This window comes from Balearica regulorum, chromosome 9 (assembly GCF_011004875.1).
Source record: "Balearica regulorum gibbericeps isolate bBalReg1 chromosome 9, bBalReg1.pri, whole genome shotgun sequence".
NCBI lineage: Eukaryota > Metazoa > Chordata > Aves > Gruiformes > Gruidae > Balearica > Balearica regulorum.
This window is the reverse complement of record NC_046192.1, coordinates 19187680-19205544: the sequence shown is the minus strand read 5'-3', so window position 1 is coordinate 19205544 and position 17865 is coordinate 19187680. Positions and strand designations below refer to the sequence as shown.

Sequence of the window (17865 nt, the reverse complement as noted above, 5' to 3'; positions counted from 1 at the left end):
CCATCACTGCTGGATTAGAGAGGCTGTCCAAGAGATCAGGACATGAGTGGAATCTTCATAGGCCAAGTAGTGGGCAGGACTTGCTGCTGCACCTGCAGCTCTCTTGACCTCTGCAGCTAAGTGCATGTCAGCAAGAACAGAAGGCATTTCTGTCCTGCTAGGCATCTGCTTGGCAAGATCAACAAACAGATTCCCAAAGTTACCAGTCTGTAACTGGCATAGGGTAAGGAGCAGCTAGATCCAGGGTTTAGGCTTGAGATGCAAAGTGATTTCAGTCTTGATCATGAAAATGCCTAAGACCTACATGAGGCTAAGAGCCCTTCTGTGCAACACATGCCCAAAACACAGCTCTTGGCTTAGAGTCAGGGGAATAAAATGAGAGGCAAGTAAACTCAAAAGGAACAGATGAGAGAGATACTGGTTAACCCATAGAACATTGTAATCCATAAGGACTAGCACATTAGGTCACCATTCTCCCACACTCCTAAACACCACCATCAACTTATCACCAATGCAGCACACGCTACAAGAGATGGAATGCACAGGCTGTGTCATTGCCCCTCTAGTAGCAGTGTGATGTCCAGAGGCTTTCTTCTCCAGCACTCAATAAGGGAGCATGTTTTCCTCCTCTGTACTCTGCTACTGACACACTGAGCCACCTCCGGTGTGATGGCAACCCCTATTCTTGCCAGTATCCAGAGCATTGCACCATTCCTCTTTTTCTCCCTGCAACCAGCCACCGGAGCATTGGCAGTGGAGAACAGCTGCTGGATACATGCAGCCAAGACCACCAGCGCAGCTTCTTTCCCTGAGGAGCAGCTGCGCACATTTCCTGACAGAAGCAGCATTTTTTTTGTTGTTGTTGCAATTCATAACTTAAAGCAGATAAAGGAGAACCAGAAAGACACAGGGATAAAAATAGGATCTGTAAGAATCACAAGGGCTGTTGATACTCAAGGCTTTTGGGCACATGCCAAGTGTTAGCTGAACAGGTAGAAACAGCTTCTCATGTTACATAGTACAGTAAAGGCATTTCCAATGTTTTATTGCCATCTCTCAAACACTCAGAATCAGTTACTACATAGGGTGGGATACTGGGCTTTAGGGACTATTGATTTTTTTTCCTGTTTGCATGTCTGTGCACTGAGGTTTACTCAGTTACTCTAAGCAGTTCACAAGGAAAAAGGAGCTCCTATCTAGACTTTTCTGAACACCAAGGCTTCAACTGGCTGGGTTCTCAGCTGGCAGATACACATCAGACAATCCTTTCACATCCCCTAGGGTAAGGCTCACATCCTTCTAGGGAACTGAAGATAAAAATCAGTCAAAGAGGAGTTACTCCCTCTGGCCAGGCAACACTGAAGCACATGTTATCTATTTTTTCTCAGGACAAGGCTGCTCTTAAACCAGATGTCTGTTCTGAAGGACCTGCCCACAAGGTGGTTCCTCAGTGCTGGGCACCTGCAAATGAGAAACTGCAGCATTCTCCTCTGCATGCACCCATGTGTGCAATCGTACAGGGCAGCTGGGCACTTGCACACATCTGCACCCAGGCAGTAGGAATTTGTCCTGCTCAATGCCTGGTGCTGCAGAGCTGTTCCTTCCTTCACATCCACCCACAGCCTGAACCCCTGAGTTGTTCCCAGTTTATTCTCCCCAGCTTTGTCTCTAAGCCATCAGCTGTAATGGATTTAAGGTTCTAGAAAGACACAGTCTACAGGGCAATTTCCCAAGTTACACCAAAGCCTGGTGTGTAGCAGAGAAATAAAAGGAATTAATAACCTGCTAACATATGCCTCAGTGTACATCATGTGTACACTTCATTTACCTCTCCCCACCCAGAGCACTGCATCAAGCACCAGGGCACATCAGGGCCCAGACCTTGCCTCACCGCACAGAACCACATTCCCAGCCCTCTTCTTGTCCTTCCCAACCAGCACAATTACTGGTTTTCATCACCATACTCTGTCTCCATTCTGTAGCATCTAATAGGAGGGTAAATTAGTGATTGTCTCTCTAGCAACCTATTTTTACAAGAATTACAGGAAACCAAGAGTTTCAATACTTTGTCAAAACCAGGCAAGAGCCACTAAAATTATATGGAAAAGGGCCAGCTGCAATAGACAGACAAAGCATCAGCATAAAAGCCTCATCGTCTTTCATAGCAAGCTTAAAATTATCCAGGGACCATATATACTAACAGGCAAATAGGTCCACACAGTAAAAGCGATGTCAGCTTCAGGTGCAGAAACAGTATAGAGCTGCACCCAAGATAGCTTGTCCTACAAGAGGCAGTACAAGGGTTTCTCTGCAACATGACACTAACACACAAAGATCTTTCCTGTTAACTCAAGCGTCCCGCTATTGGGACATGCGGCGTTCGTACATTGGGATGTGCTAAACACTGTCTGCACGAGGCTAGACCTTCAGCCAACATGACTGCCAACTGAAGCTTTGACTTCAACAGCACTGTGGACTTCAATTACCTAAAGCCAAGTGATACAGTGTTCTGATGAGATAAGAAATTGCTCTTTAGTCTGCCAGGAAACCCCACTGCAAATGCTTTCTGCTGACCAGCACAGATTAACTCAATAAAATATATCTAAATCCCACATCTGTTTATGGACCTTATTCCCAATAGGTATAAGTTCACTTCATGGAATATAACATTAAATAATGCTTTATACTTCTTCAGAGATTCTCCACTGAGCACTTTGGCACCACAGAGAAATTGTTACTCCCATGAAATAGACAACTTCTCATTTAATTGCCAATGAAAGGATACAGTTTAAGAATAACTTTTTGTGCTTGAGTACACATCTGAGAACCATTTTAGGAAGGCCTGGGGGGAAGCAGGAATAATTTCACCTAAAGTTTTGCCCCACAGAAGCCAAAATTTGGGGAGGAATGGACTAAAAAGCAGATATCCATACAACTCCCACTGACTCAAGAGCCCTTCAGAGTGGTTTATACTGAGAGGAATATTTAAATGCAAGTGTTCTGCTTAAAGAAGCCACAGCAAAACAGTTTGAAAGCAGCTAAAAGCAGTAGGTTCACAATTAGGATTATTCTGTTGTCAAGAATGAAACCACATCACACTTAACATATGAGACTGTTAACATGACCTCAAAGTGGAGGGGTTTGTGCCATCTGCCCCACACCCCAGCAGAGAGCAATGCCAGAGGCAGACTTCAAGCACAACCCTGCTCACCTAGCCAGCGCTTCTCAATAGCATTGAAAGCCAGCTGTAGTACCCAGGAACACATATCAGAGCCAGCCTCCATCCAGCCTACCACCCTGATTAATTCTTAAGTGATATAAAGATACTCAGAGTAAATAGCCTCTTCCTTCTCAAATGCTGCTTGCTCTTAATATGCTATAAGATCTGAACAGCCTCTACTTTTTCTTCCACCTCCTGTAGCCTTGAAGGCTCTGAGAGTTCTAAGTTAACAATTGACTCCACTAAATTACTATCTACAGCCAGCCTGACTGAAAGATGATCTAACTGTTTAATGTGCCAACAAATAAACCATAATTGTTGCTTGCCTCCCTGGACTCTAGAATATCCATGAGATCCCTTAGAAATAATTACACTTTTTTCTGAAGTCTCTAAGCCACATGAGCTAGTACCATTGGACTCAGATCAGGCTTCTGGCCTGCCCATACAACACATGAATTTCCAGCCCCCCACCTGGCCTTCAGGTCTCCCACTCAGCCTTTAGGTCCCCACTCAGCATACCAACTTCAACACTCAACCTTTATGTCAACCACATATAGCCTTCCAGCCTCTCTTTTATATTTCCTTCTACATCTAAAAACCTTCTTGTTTCATTTCTTTCAGCTGGTATGTCTTTCAGAGCTCCTTTGGGATAGGCCCTGTAGCCATTCTCCACATCACTATTAGTGATAACACCTGCTCCTAACGGCTACCTGCTTTTCAGGTGGGGAAATAATAGTTTCACCCCCTCTTTAACCCTTTCTTTGCTGCTCCTTTGTAGCATAAATTCACATAACTCTACAGAATATTTTCCTGTCTCTTGTATTAAGTATACTTGCTTCAAGAATAGCAATCAACTATGCAAAAAATAAAACAGTATTTTTAATTGTGTCAGAAGCATTATAAGAACCCACCAATGAACTTTAAAATGTCAATACAAATAATAAAGATAAGGAAAAAAATCTCCAGCTAGGAACCAAATCCCAAGGTATTCATACAATTTGTCTAAGATAAATTGCAATTACTGCAGTACGCTGGAAGATAAATGGGGACAGACCAAGAAATATCCCTTTCTTGGTTGCAGCCTTGAACATGGCACACAGAGTGTTTCTCAAGTTAATTTTATATCATTTGTAAATACTCCCATCTTTTCAATGCTACATTTTAAAATAGTGTCTTGCTCATTAAGGTTTTGCAGTGTTGTTTGTGTCAGGCTAATGACTACTATATATGCTTTCATAGGCAGCAGGTCTGATAGTGAAGGCAGCTGAACTGAAACTGCTAAGAATGAGCTAATTGATTGAAATAAAAGCAAAACACTAACAAGGAGTTTTAAAATCAGGCTCAGTGATCCCAAATACCAGTGCTGGTACTGGAAATGGCGGGTATTTTAGAGCATGTGGGCTGTACTGAGAAAATATTTTGCATTTGGCAGCAGCATGTAGGGTAGATTTAGATTAGATACAAGGAAGAAATTCTTCACTATGAGGGTGGTGAGGCACTGAAACAGGTTGCCAAGAGAAGTTGTGGATGCCCCATTGTAGGAAGTGTTCAAGGCCAGGTTAGATGGGGCTTTGGGCAACCGGGTCTAGTGGAGGGTGTCCCTGCCCATGGCAGGGGGGTTGGAACTAGAGGATCTTTAAGGTCCCTTCCAACCCAAACTATTCTATGGTTCCATGATTCTGTGTAGTCAGGGCTCTGAGTGCACTAATCGGCCTTCACTGCCAGAGCATTCCACCAGGCTCCCACCAACACACCCTGCACCCAGGGCTCCAGCTGTCCATTTAAGAGAGCCTCCAGCCCCTCTTTCCTTTATGCCATGGGTAATGCTGTTTTCAGCTGCTTTCTCTGCTCTTCCTGACCTGCAGTTTAGACTTGCTAGATTAACTTAGATGTGGTATGTCATTTGAATCTGTCACCATCTCTGCTCAGGTATTGTGGGACTGCTTTCTGGGGTGGTGAGGACGATCACACTAATGCTAGCCTTATTTTCCTATAAGGTATAGTTCCAGTCTTTGTATCTCCTGGCAGTTGTTTAAGACTTCTAATAACTTTTGTAGTGTTCAATTAAGTTACCAAAATCATGACAGATTCTCACATGTGCTGAAAGAGAAGCCACCATAAGATTAGTCTTCTGCTTATATTTTCTAGAGATTAAAATGAAGGGATGTTCTTACTCCTAAATAGGAGAATAGCTTTTATGTGAAAGTTAGACTATGGATCCTATCTATAGTCCATCCTGGTTTGGATGAAAAGTTTAAATAGAAAACTTGTGTTCCCCAATTTTCAAAGGTTCAGCACCATCTGACAGGCTTTTTGTCTCTGGAGACCATGCCTTTCTTTGAATTAGTGCTGTCCATGTATTTTGCACTTGGATGCTATTGTAGCATGAACAGGGCTCGTGCAGAGACATGGTTACACCTTTGTTGTGGTTTAACCTGGCAGGCAGCTAAAAGAACCACACAGCTGTTCACTCACTCCCCCCTCCCAGTGAGATAGGGGAGAGAATTGAAAATGGAAAAAACCCCAAACAACTTGTGGGTTTAGATAAAGACAGTTTAATAGGGCAGAAAAGGAAAATAATAATAATAATAGAATATATAAAACAAGTGATGAACAGCACAATTTCTCACCACCCGAAGTTGATGCTCTGCAAGACCCTGAGCTGCACTGCCTCCCAGCCCACCCCCCAGTTACATACAGAGCATGACATCATATGGTATGGAATATCCATTTGGCCAGTTTGGGTCAGCTGTCCTGGCTATGTCCCCTCCCAGCTTCTTGGGTACCCCCGTCTTCTCTTTGGCAGGCCAGTAGGAGAAGCTGAAAAGTCCTCAACTGCTTGGCAACAACTAAAACATCAGTGTGTTATCAATGTTATTCTCATCCTAAATCCAAAACACAGCACTCAGAAGAAAATTAATTCTATCCCAGCCGAAACCAGGACAACCCTCCTGTGACCTCTAGTGGCTCCTCAGCAAAAGAGGCAGCGGTGAGGACCATCTGAGTCTCGCCGGCTGGTGCTCTGTATCAACAGAAAGTAACTCCTGGGTACCAAACCCTGCAGTGCCATAAAATCTCTTAGAGAAGGGGCTTCAGGGACTGAGGCTCCTCTGTGCAGCTCAGTAACACCCTGCCTTCCAGCTGATCTGAGAAAGAAAGATAAAATGGTTTGACCCTATCCCTGAGGAGCTTTGACAGTAGAAACTGTAGTGCAAAATGGCACTGACACGCCTTCTGCTCACCTGCGGTGGATGAGGCTGCTGCAGCATCGCTGCCTTCCTGAGACCAACAGACACCCCTCCTTCCGCAGGCAGCAGCCCAGCACTGGTATCCTGCTGGGCAGGGGAGCATGCAGGGGATGATGGCAGCTCTTGTTCCATCTTGCCTCCTTCCTACGGCTGGACTGGGGAAACCTTGCATGGTGGTGGCACCCCAGCTCTGAAGGGGAGAGTGGGACAGGCAGAGTGTGGCCTGTACAGAGCTGCTGTTGCAGATACTGGGATGGAATGGGCACAGAATATCACTGACAAACTCCTCTCTGCTTCTGCCCAAACAGTACTGCTCCTCAAAGGGCACTTAGCTGCTAGCTTTCTTTTCCCATTCAAGATACACATACACACAAGGCTCTGCTGTATAGCCAGAGTGTAAATCAACAGGATTCAAAATGACAATTGCATATTGATGAAACTGAATTCTCTCCTAGCTGAAAACAAACCTAGAAAGTAGGATTTTATGAGCTACAAAAAAAGGACAAAAAGTTAACCTCAAACTGAACTGTGACTTCAAAGTCCGCTGTGAAGCCTCTACTGGCTTCCCCAGTGTGGGAGAGGAAAAGATACCAGACATTGATAACAGTGCAAATATCTGAGACAAGTGAAATGGTGAGAGTAACTTTGAATCTCTCTTTTAAAAAATTAGGAGTTTTGTTTTCACAAAATAAGCTGATCACCACAACAAGGATTAAGCAGATTTTCCCAGCAACCTTCCTGCACCAAATATTGGCATGTAATTGCTAGGACCTTTCTGATTAGTTATGCACCTGATTACAGCTCAGGGTCATAATAAGGCCATAGCTATTTCTGTTTGAAAGAACCTTTTCTCTGAATATTGCAAGATCAATAGTATGGCTTCTATGTATGTCATCAGCTCTGGCTTTTATGCTGCAAACACCAATATTGATCACTTCAGAAATTAACCCTTGGCTTCAGAGACCTTTGAACCAAAGTGTAAAGGGTAACAGTGAAGTCCAGACTCAAAAGGGGAAATATTTATAGTAATCCTTTGTTAGGCAAAGGATTACTGATTGATAACAAGAGGCAAACTTTTCTGATAGTAATTCTAGTCACAGCAATTCTATTAGAGTATGAACTCCATACCAGAAAAAATGCATTTGAAGTGTTAAGGTTGTAACATATATAATCAACAGACAACATATCCATCTTCACACATCCAAATCATCTTGTTTCTCTTTATCATTGTTACTAGAGCTGCATGTGTTCGCTGCAGTTCTTTCCCCCATTACCTGTCTGTCAGCACTTGCACAAAGTCCTAACTAAACAATAGATATTGCAATAATAATAACTGGAGATGCCAGTAACTGTGGACTAATCCTCTACATATGTATAATCAAATATGGCTGCTACCTTGAAGGTCTCAGAATCTAAAGGCAACATTCACTATCCTCAAATACTGCAAGGTACCATCTCTGGTTTTAGATTTTCTTCACCTCTTCACATTCCAGGTATCTTGAAGTGGTTCTCCAGTGTTAACTAGGAGTAACTCCTGTAAAATCTCCGAGGCTCATGGCATGTATTGAATGAGGACAGTCAGATCCTATCAGTCTCTGTTGCCAGGCAGACCAAAATGCTGTACATTAGCATTGTTTGGCTTGTATTTATGTCTTGGAACTGCAGATAACTGCTCTTGTGTATCCAGGGCCAGCTGTAGACAATTCATTGCCCAAGGGAAACTGGAAATCATACAGCTCACAGTCATGCAGAGAAAGCAATAGCTAAATGGTTTGCAGCCCCTCATATCTCGTTGCCCTAGGCAACAGCCTGCACTGCGGAAGTGGCAGATCCAGCCTTTCTCATATGAAGTCTGTAACATATGGTGTTAATATATGGATTGATACTATGAAAGCCCTACTGTAGTACCATTGGGGTGCTCACGTATTAGGTGATACGGGTGGGTACATAAACAGTCTCAGGAGAAAAGCTGCAGGTTTCCATCCAAGATCTTTGAGACGCAGATGGAGATAACTGGAAGCACAGAGATTATAGCCTGCGCACGTGGATGTGGGGCATCTGACTTGGATCCTCTCAGCTTGGCTTTCCTTGAGCTCTTACAGGAACTGACCCAAGATCCCCAAATGAACTCAGGGCAATTCTGACAGTAGGTCATAAGTCCCAGCTCCCAAGGCAGTGCCTGCACTGTGCTGCCTCTTAAACCTGTTTGCAGCAGGGGCTATAGCTGGGTCAGCTACAGCTGAGTACACTCAGACAAAAATATCTGGTCCTGCAGAGTGCTGAGTGCCAGCAGTTCCCAATTTATTCACACAGAAATAAAGAGCTCTTTGCACCTTTCTGGATCAAAGCCACACTGTTGTAATATTGATGAGAGCTTATTTCCCATCACCTCTTTGCAATGTTTCAAAGGATTTTGCCTTCTGCAGCAATTTAACCTTTACTCCCATGCTTGAGTAATCCAGGTCAGGAATCAGTGACTTTTAAAATCAAAAGCTGGACTAACATCCCAAAAAGGACCTTTGTATCTCTGTTTAAGCTTCCAGAGAGTCAGCTTTGCATTGACTGTAATAGTCCTGCACTTACTGCAATGGACTCCTCAGAGAACTCCATCTCTGTTCTGTTCCTGTAGCTCTGGAATCAGGGAAGCTCTGCCCATGTGAGGGATGGCTGGGCTCACTGCCTTGAGGTGCCAAAAAAGCCCCTGTGTCCTCAAATCACGAGAGCACTCGATGGTAGTACCTTATACCAGAGCCAAACCATGGGTGCAATCCATCTTTGAGGCAGGCAGGGTAATGATAATGAAATGAGTGGCAGTGCATCTCTATGAAGGCATGGAGAATCAGTGCTTTGGCTGTGCACCAACGATTCAGGACTCAAATTTCATGACAGCAGTGATTTTGGAACAATGCATTTTCAAGAACACTCCAAATACAATGCACAGCAGGTGCAAAGCTGTTTTTGAGCTATTGTATGCATGTTGTTCTAATAAACAAAATAGACAATAATTCCATAACTGCGTGGATTTTTGATCCTGGCAGCCTGTCTTTCCTTTGGCCATATTGTCTGGCATATTGTACTGTACTGTCAGGTCCCCTCAATGGCTGGAAAAGATGGGGACAGAACACAGCAGCTTTGTAAACTAAATACTAGGGTCCACTGCAGCTGGGGATTGTCTGTCTCAGTTCGGTGCTTCATTCCCTACTACATTGCAAAGAATATTTTAATAGAAAACAGGAGAAAGGACTATTCATTAATGATGAATTATTTGCAGGCCTCTGCTGGAAAGGCTTCAGCCTTCTGTAATGCTGCACTGCAAATGACAAGAAGTGGGTGGGTACAAACGTAATGTACGTTACCCTTGAATAAATGTTGTTGCTTCAGACTTAAATCAGCCTGACTTCACATGCTGGACATGGCTCTCTTCCAGTCCATGAGCTCAGTCATCCTTCCGAGGCAGTTACGTCTTTGGACTCACAGATGTTATCTATGTTGTGCTTACATGACAACGGAGCTTGAAGATACTGTGATCTCAACCCGATTCTCCCCTACACTTCTGTCCCTCTGCCATAGTGGAGCCTGCTGTCCTTTCCTCCACTAAACTCACAAGCTTTGCTTTGCAGTGTTTCTGCTCTCAAAGCAGTACCTCCCTCCATGCCATGATTTACAGATCACTTAAGGTATTTACAAGCGATGTTTTTCCATCCATGCATGTAAGAGTTGGCTGTTTCTTCACCCTGTCTCCCTCCTGTTCCTCAGTTTCAATCCTGGCCATGTCTGCTGCACTGGTTAGTGTGAGTCACCAAGCCTGACTGACTAATAATGAACCATGTGCTGTGTTATCTCTTTCACATCATTCTCCAGGATTTTCTCATGTGAGTAGGAGCAGGCAGTTTTGTAGAGAACTCAGATTTCTCCCAGTCACTGACCCACTGGGGAAATTCAGATGTTATTGTGTTGAACTCTAAAGTAAGGTACAAGAGGTCAGTGGGCTACAACACATCAGCATTAACACAAAACATTTACGGTTTTTCTTCTCCCAAATGCTTGAACAGAAGCCCAGCACTGAAAAACAGGAGAAAATATACAGAGGGGACTAGTACCAGGTACCAGACACTGTGCTGTCAAAATTATTTTAGCAGTCATCCAAGCCTCATCCAGAAAGGTTCATCCTACATTGAATGCTGAGTCATTTCTCAGGGGCTGAGAGAGGCCTCAAACATGGTGCAAAAGAAGGGAGAAAGGAATAAGAGCAATGAAATTGCTCAGCTTATTCTCTATGCATTGAGACAGTCTGGTGCTGTAAGTACCTTCCCAAGTGCTGAACCTGTTTCCCCTAGGGAGATGTCCTCTCAGGGAATCTCTTGAATTCAGGCACCATATGGAAGGCGAGAAAAGGAATTAAATAAAAAATGAAGCAAAAGGAGGAAAAAGGCCCTTGTATTTAACAAGCTGCCAGGAATTGTGATAGATGTCGTCACAGTTTAATTTCCAGCAAGGCCACCTGAGCTTCCCTCTGCCACAGAGATGGGAATAGACAGGGGTTCCTCTCTACCTCCTTTTGCTTTTTAATCTTGGGACTTTTAGTGCAGAATGGTTACAACTGCCTATCCTGTTAGCAAGTGATGACTTCTGTCAGCACCAGCGGTTTTCATAGTGCCTGACCCAGAGACTTCACACAGGAGAAAAACTCCTATACTTGTTTTCCCCTGGGGAGTCCCTCTGCCTCCTCCTTCCAGGTAGCCCTGGGCTTGCTCTGGAGTGTTTAAGACAAGAGGGGGAAGTGCCACAGTCTGACTAACTCATTGAATGATGCTGCAATAAGTAATTTTTCCCCTGCTTGTGACATAAGCTACCTCATTCTTCTTTTTAAAAATTATTATTCAATAACCAACCTTCCCTCCTCCCTCTCTCCAAAAAACGCCAACAGAAAATCACCAAGCAGTGTTTCAAATGCCTGCTCTACAAGTGGGAAGTTCATGCTTTCTGCTGTATGAAAACTGCCTTACAGGACTAACACTGTCTGAAATCCAGTTCTGAGACAGAGGTGGGTTCAGGAAAGCCATGGGAAGAGCTTACCCAAACAGCAGACATATAGACTTCCTTGCAACTGAAACATGCATCTTAGAATAATTTGAGTCCCAACTACTTTCTAGGCACCAACAGACAAATTACAGACCCCAGTAAAGCTTTTAAAGGATGCACAGGACCCGATGCCCAGCATGCATAGCTGTGGAAGGGACTGTGGGCACTACCAGTACTAACAGCAAAACTCAGATTCTGCCACCTGACTTTCCTTCAATAATTTCCTCACGTGTTAAACACTCTCCATGCATTCACTCCAAGAAACAAACACCTAGAAGCCATTACTGAGGTAGGCTGGAAAATAAAGGACAGAGGGAGACTGCTGTAGCATTAGATTTAACAGAAGCAATGTGGAGGCTTTCAAAACCAACAGTGACCTACAGATTGACAGATTGGATCACACCTCAGTTCCATCCAGCCTAGCACCCTGTCTCCAACAGTTGCCATCACATAATGCATAAGGAGAAAGTGTGAAAACCCTGCAGCAAGCAGATGGTGGATGGTAGCTACTCCTATTCCTTTTCCCCAACATCCTGGACTCTTACTGGCTTGAGAATGAAAGCTCAGGGTTAACAGCCAGTTTTGGGGAGAATATCAATAAATGAGAAAACAGCTAGGGCTGTAAGCAGCCTTTCAGTTCTGTGGGGCTCTGCATGGGTCTGCTTACTGCATGCTGCTGTAAGAGAAATTATTAATAGCACCTGGATATTGCAGGGTTTTTCCTAACTTGTTCTTGAATTCTGTTAAGGATGGTAGAGTAAGAGTCACATCCCATATGAAAAAGTATTTAGCTAAAGTAAAAGATGGAATGTAGAAGAGAAACACCTCTGACCTGTTCTTTCCTGAAACAGAAGCAGCCTTAGTGCAGACTGCTGTTTCTACTGGTTGTGGGAAGCTCTTCAGTAACCTCTATCTCCCTAAACACAAGGCCAAACTATCACGTAGATATTTAGCCTTGAGATAAAGACAAACTAGTGTTCCAGATCCCCAACTCATAACAATTTCTTATGGTCTTTATTTCTGATCATGCCTCGACAAACCAGGTTAGAATGTGGGCTTTAACTTGTAATATTCTAGATTTTGGAGAATGCACTAGGCACATCTGCACATTTTTCATTGATTTCTGTGAAAGCTTGATTTCCTCTTTTTATAGGCACAAACTTTGCAGCATTAGCAAAACACTTTCAAATAGTTCCTTATTAAACAGTTCCCAGTGAAACAGCTGCGCAGAATAAGCCATATAGAATGGAGTAAAATTAATAACCACAATCTAGGAAGAAAAATGTAAACAAGTAGCTTTTTTAAGCTGCTAAACTGAAAAAGATAAATTGTTATTACCTCTCCTTTCCTCCGTTCCACTTTCCCATGTGGATTCTCTGAGGTCTAATAGAATGAGCTCATTAGCCTTCAGTAATTGCATCTTTCTCTTCTCTTCAGTCACTATTTTCATATTTTGCATGAACTTTTATTCTATGACCTTTGTCACTTCACAAAATTTGGTAAAAATTGGCCAAGAGTTCAAAAGCTTTATTGGGGGACAGAGAGAAAGATGCAGGTAACATGATCACAGAAGGCCAATTTTCAAATAGAAGTAGGTTAATGGGGAAAGGAACTCCAAACTATCCCTTCTCGTTAGCATGAGATCCCAAGCAAATTCAGCAAACACATTTCTTCGGTTTTCTATTGTCCTGTTTCATTGGGAATGCAGTGATAGATGCACATCCCATGCCTGTATCTTACTTTGGGTAAGAAAACTTCGTGTGCTGTGGTCAGTGAAAAAGACCAGTCACCCCTAACTGCTCACCAGAAAACTGTAAGTAGGACAGAGCCATAGAATCAGTGGTTCGAAAAGAGTTCCTGAAATGCATGAATGCTCTAAAACAAAGGGAAGAATTTTCTGTTGCAGGCAGGGCAATTTCCATTGCCTTGGTTTAAGCCTTTGTCTAGAAATAGCAGAAGGCTTATTTGATATGGTACCTTGAAAGCTAATTTCTTTAAAAAATCTCTTTTGAGTGTCCTTGCTGTACACAGACACAGATCAGAAACATTGCAATCATCTATCCAGCTGTGACATATTAGATTATTTGTGGCTTTGCAGCTTGAAACAGATTCTGTGATTTGTGATGCTAAGCCATTGGCCTTGGACAAGTGCCAGCTTGGGTTATTCCATTCTGCTGACCTGAATTCCTCTCACACAGTCAAGTGGATACAGTATCATCCTTTACTTCCTGTCTCAAATTGTAGCACAGCTTCTCTTCACATACACAGATAGCTCCTCAGAGCTGGTGGTTAAGCCAAAAGTAGTAGGAATTGACCCAGCGTGGTTAGCTGGAATTTTAAGTGATTGTGTAAGTCCTGAGATGTCCATCTTAAACCAAGTTCTGCTACTGACTTTCCTTTTGATCTCCATCAAGTTGCTTAAATTCCTTTTTCTACTCATGAAATGGGAAATTGGGCAAATAATAGTGCATAAAACCAGATGAATGCTGAAATGAACATATGGGGTTTTTTTCTTGTATATATCATTTGTGCAATGTACTGCTTTCTGCAGTGTCACATCAGGCCTCCCTACCAGCGACGCTGATGGACAGCTCATTTGGATCCAGGTGTCATTTGAAGATAGAAGGAGCGCTTACAACTTAATTGGAAGTTAAGGGGAGCCTCTAAGAAAACCCTGCCCCAATGTGCTGCGGAATTCTTCACTGGTAACAGAGAGGAGCCAAGCTCTGCCGTTTCCTTTTGCAACAGCTCACGTCGGTTCTGGCAGCTCCATCTTATTATAAAATCATTTCAAGAATAAAAATCTGTGGAAAATGGGGCACTGGGTGGAGGTGCTTGTGTGTGTAACTGTGCCCGGAACACTGCCCACACATAGCAAAGCTGGCATCAGGCTTCTGGGAACCAACTGCCAAGTGTGTGTGGGTAGCGAGTGCACAAAAGCATATTCTGGTGGGCTTTGCAAGCTGGAAGAGTGGTACCACTCCCACATGCAAACAATCCTGCTGTCAGCACCAGGCATGTCACCCAGCAAAGCTTCTTCCCTCCTCATCACAGAAGAGCTGCCACTTGCCCACCTACCCAAAGGACACGCTTTTTTTCAAAAGAGATGAGTGTTTCCCCAACACCTCCCAACAGTCAAGTTTAATGAAAGTAGGTTAAATTAAAAAAAGAATCTTGACGCACTTTTGGTAACAACATTGGGTAACATTTTGTGCTAAATCTTGGATACCAAGCAGAAAGCCTGGTAGCATTCACAAACTACTTCTGTCCTAGACACCTGTGGTGGCCCCATTACCTCACCCACACCACAGCAATCAGAAATAATCCCAGAGAGGCTGAGAGAGCACAGGGCTATTTAAGAGATCTAATTTGGTCCTCTATTGTTTGACACTGTGTAAAGATGTGCTACAGGGCAGGGTGCATGGTACTAGGAAAGTACCAAGTTAAGATAGCTACTGTGGAGTAAGTAAATAACTTCAATGCTTTGATTTTAACCTGGGTGAAGCAGATAGCTGTCTGTATGAAGTCTGTAGCAAGATAAGAGGCTTTTTTTACAAGCATGTGCACTACCTAACACAATATGACTCAGCTAATGAGGGATCAAAGCTTCTACCCAGGACAGACAAGTTGCGCTCCAGGCAATTAACTATATTGGTGACACTCTTATTGACACATTAAAAATAAACTGGTGTGTCATCTACTTTGCACAGACCAAAATGTTACCATAAAGATTTTATTGCAAATATAAAGGTCTTTCTTTTTAATGCTCCCATAAAGTTCTTGTTTGTCTTTTTGCAGATTTTGTGAATAAGTTTATTCCCTTCTGCTATTGGGTGAGCTGGGAGCTTTGCTCTCAAGCAAGAGTTGGCTACATTCTAGACAGGTCGAATGCCATCAGTCCAAGTGGTAATATGAGGGCAATAGAGGCTGTAAAAATAGTAAACACTATAAAGTATGTTCATGGCAAAGGCTCCCCTCAGTTTGCTAAGGATGGCAGCCCTTTCATTTGTTTGAGCTGTAGAGATTCCCACGGAACTTTCAAGAGACCCCTGCAGTTGCCCAGGAATTACTGTTTCAATAAGCTACTGCTGATTCAGCTAAGGCAACTCATGTTACAAGGTGTGATTCATAAACATGGAGCATCATCAGCAGGTTTGGGTAAAATGTTCTTCCTTCAGCTGATAACAGGGTTTTTTTAACATGACTTGCTTCCGGTTTTTTATAGCTGTTTTTTCTAGTTACATGATTTGATAAAAAATGAGCACTGTCTACAAAAAGGCAGACTCCACAAGCAGGGTCTGATTTCTAGGTCTTCCATGGCTGCGAAAATAGCGGGATTATCCTTCCCTGTTGGGAGGTGGGGAACTAGGCTCTTGCCTCAGTGTGAAATGAAAAAAAACCCAAGATCTATAAGCGTCATTCCTCTCCCTAGGACTGACCTGCTGGTTGACCAGGAATTACTCTATTTGTCAGGAAATAGGAGAAAGGCTCATTAACATCTTACTAGTGTCCAGAATGATTTACTACATTGCTAAATAATGTTATGTTACCTCTAACAAATTCCTCCTGACATCAAAGAGGGTCCTCAACAGGGATGACAAGGACCTGTATTGAGCCGAACAGGAAATCCAGGAGATGAACAAATCTCTTTGGCTCCACTGAAATACTCTTCTAAAAAAATTTAAATGTGCCTCATATTGAATCCCAAATCCTCATAATAAAATGTGAATTCATGTGACTTTGTGTCAAGTAGAATTTGTACAATTGCAAAGCAACTCATGTTGGCATCACTGGGTCAAAGAGGCTGACGTTGCAAGCTCTCCTGGCAACATACTCTCTCTCCCATATCAAGCCACTGCTGAGGTTACCAGGAGCAGCAAGACTGACCCCAGGAGAAGAGCTGGAGAGATGGGACCTGGCGTAAGTATTTTCTTCAGTTTAAATCTGCTTTTGTGCTATTTGTTTAGGCAAGCTACAAATTGCTTTTGTTTTCTTAAACTTAATTCAGCTGGTACAGCTGATATCAAACCCAAGAATAATTTTGGTCTAAAATCTTAATTGTGTATTCTCCAAAAGCCACACTTTGGTCACACTCTGTTTCATATACAGATTGAGTGAAGTCAATGGCAAAGGCATTTCAGGAACCTGTACAACATCTTTGGCGTTCACAACACACAATCTGTTACAAACACTGACAAGTATAAAATTTGCTCCCATGCAATTAAATTAAAAATGTTCTCTTTACATGGTGCAACACAGCCACAATCTGCTTCAACTCAAATATATGTAACAAAAAAAAGGGTCCCAAAAGCTTTTCTCAGTTGATATTTTAATCACCAGCATCTCCTACTGTCTTGCTAGTTTCAGGTTATTTGGTTCCTTGTAATTTGGTCACCAATGCCAGCAAGTGGGTAGCCAGCTTAGACTTATAAGGATGCCAGTGCATAGTACAGGGCCTTACCTGTATTCACTACCATTTGAAGGTTAGTAAACAGTAAAACCAAGCCTGACATGGAGCAAAGCTGTTTGGATCCTGTCCTTTTTTGGGATCCTAGCACCTTCCAGAACCCTTGAAACAGCAATGGCAATAAAAAAGACTCTCTGAGAATGGGCTGCTATTCCAGTATCACAAACAAATGCAAAACACATTAGCACTGCTGTTGCTCCAGCATCCTTCCACCATCCCCTTTTCTCTACCACCTCCCTGCACGGAGGACTGTGCTTGGGTATTTTACACAGATCAGTTCACAGGTAGGACACTCTCTGCTCCTATTGTTTCTGCTTTTGAACTGCATGCTTGAAAAACAAACCAAACCATCAATAAAAGGCTGTCTAATTGCCCAAAGCCATGGCTTTGCAATCTGATGATGGCTCCTATTTCACGCACAGGTGTGATATTGTCACACAAAGGCTTCCTGCATGCACAGAGCATCAGCACCTCCTGGGGGAACAGGGCCCTCAAATCTACACAAATGTAGTGAGAAGAAAAATAAAGATGTCTTACCCACATGGGTGATAACCGTAGTCAGTCGCTGGGTGAGCTCCTGATGTGACATCTCTTCTTCTTTCAACCAAAAAAGCATTTCACAGAGGGAACTGCACAGCATCCAAAAAAAGATGCACCCAGAGTGGGAGGCTGCACACTCACTGCCTCGCTTGCACACAAAGCGAGGACCACTCCCACGGCACGGCCCTTCCAGCTCTCACATCTTCTGCCGGCTGCTCACCTCTTCCAATTTGCCGCTGTCCATGCATGGACCTAGAAAAGCTCCCTCCTAAAGGGGATTTTACCCCGTTTGACAACAGGAAGGGAGC

General features: G+C 43.2%; 1 protein-coding gene across 1 annotated transcript in view; it reads right to left on the bottom strand.

Moving 5' to 3' along the window:
* Positions 1-17865, bottom strand: part of MCF2L2 (MCF.2 cell line derived transforming sequence-like 2) — a 174152-nt gene extending 156287 nt beyond the window's left edge. The window contains exon 1 of the mRNA XM_075761446.1: positions 17555-17865. Coding sequence (XP_075617561.1) covers positions 17555-17657 — 103 coding nt within the window. The 5' untranslated portion in view covers positions 17658-17865. The remainder of the gene's footprint in view (positions 1-17554) is intronic.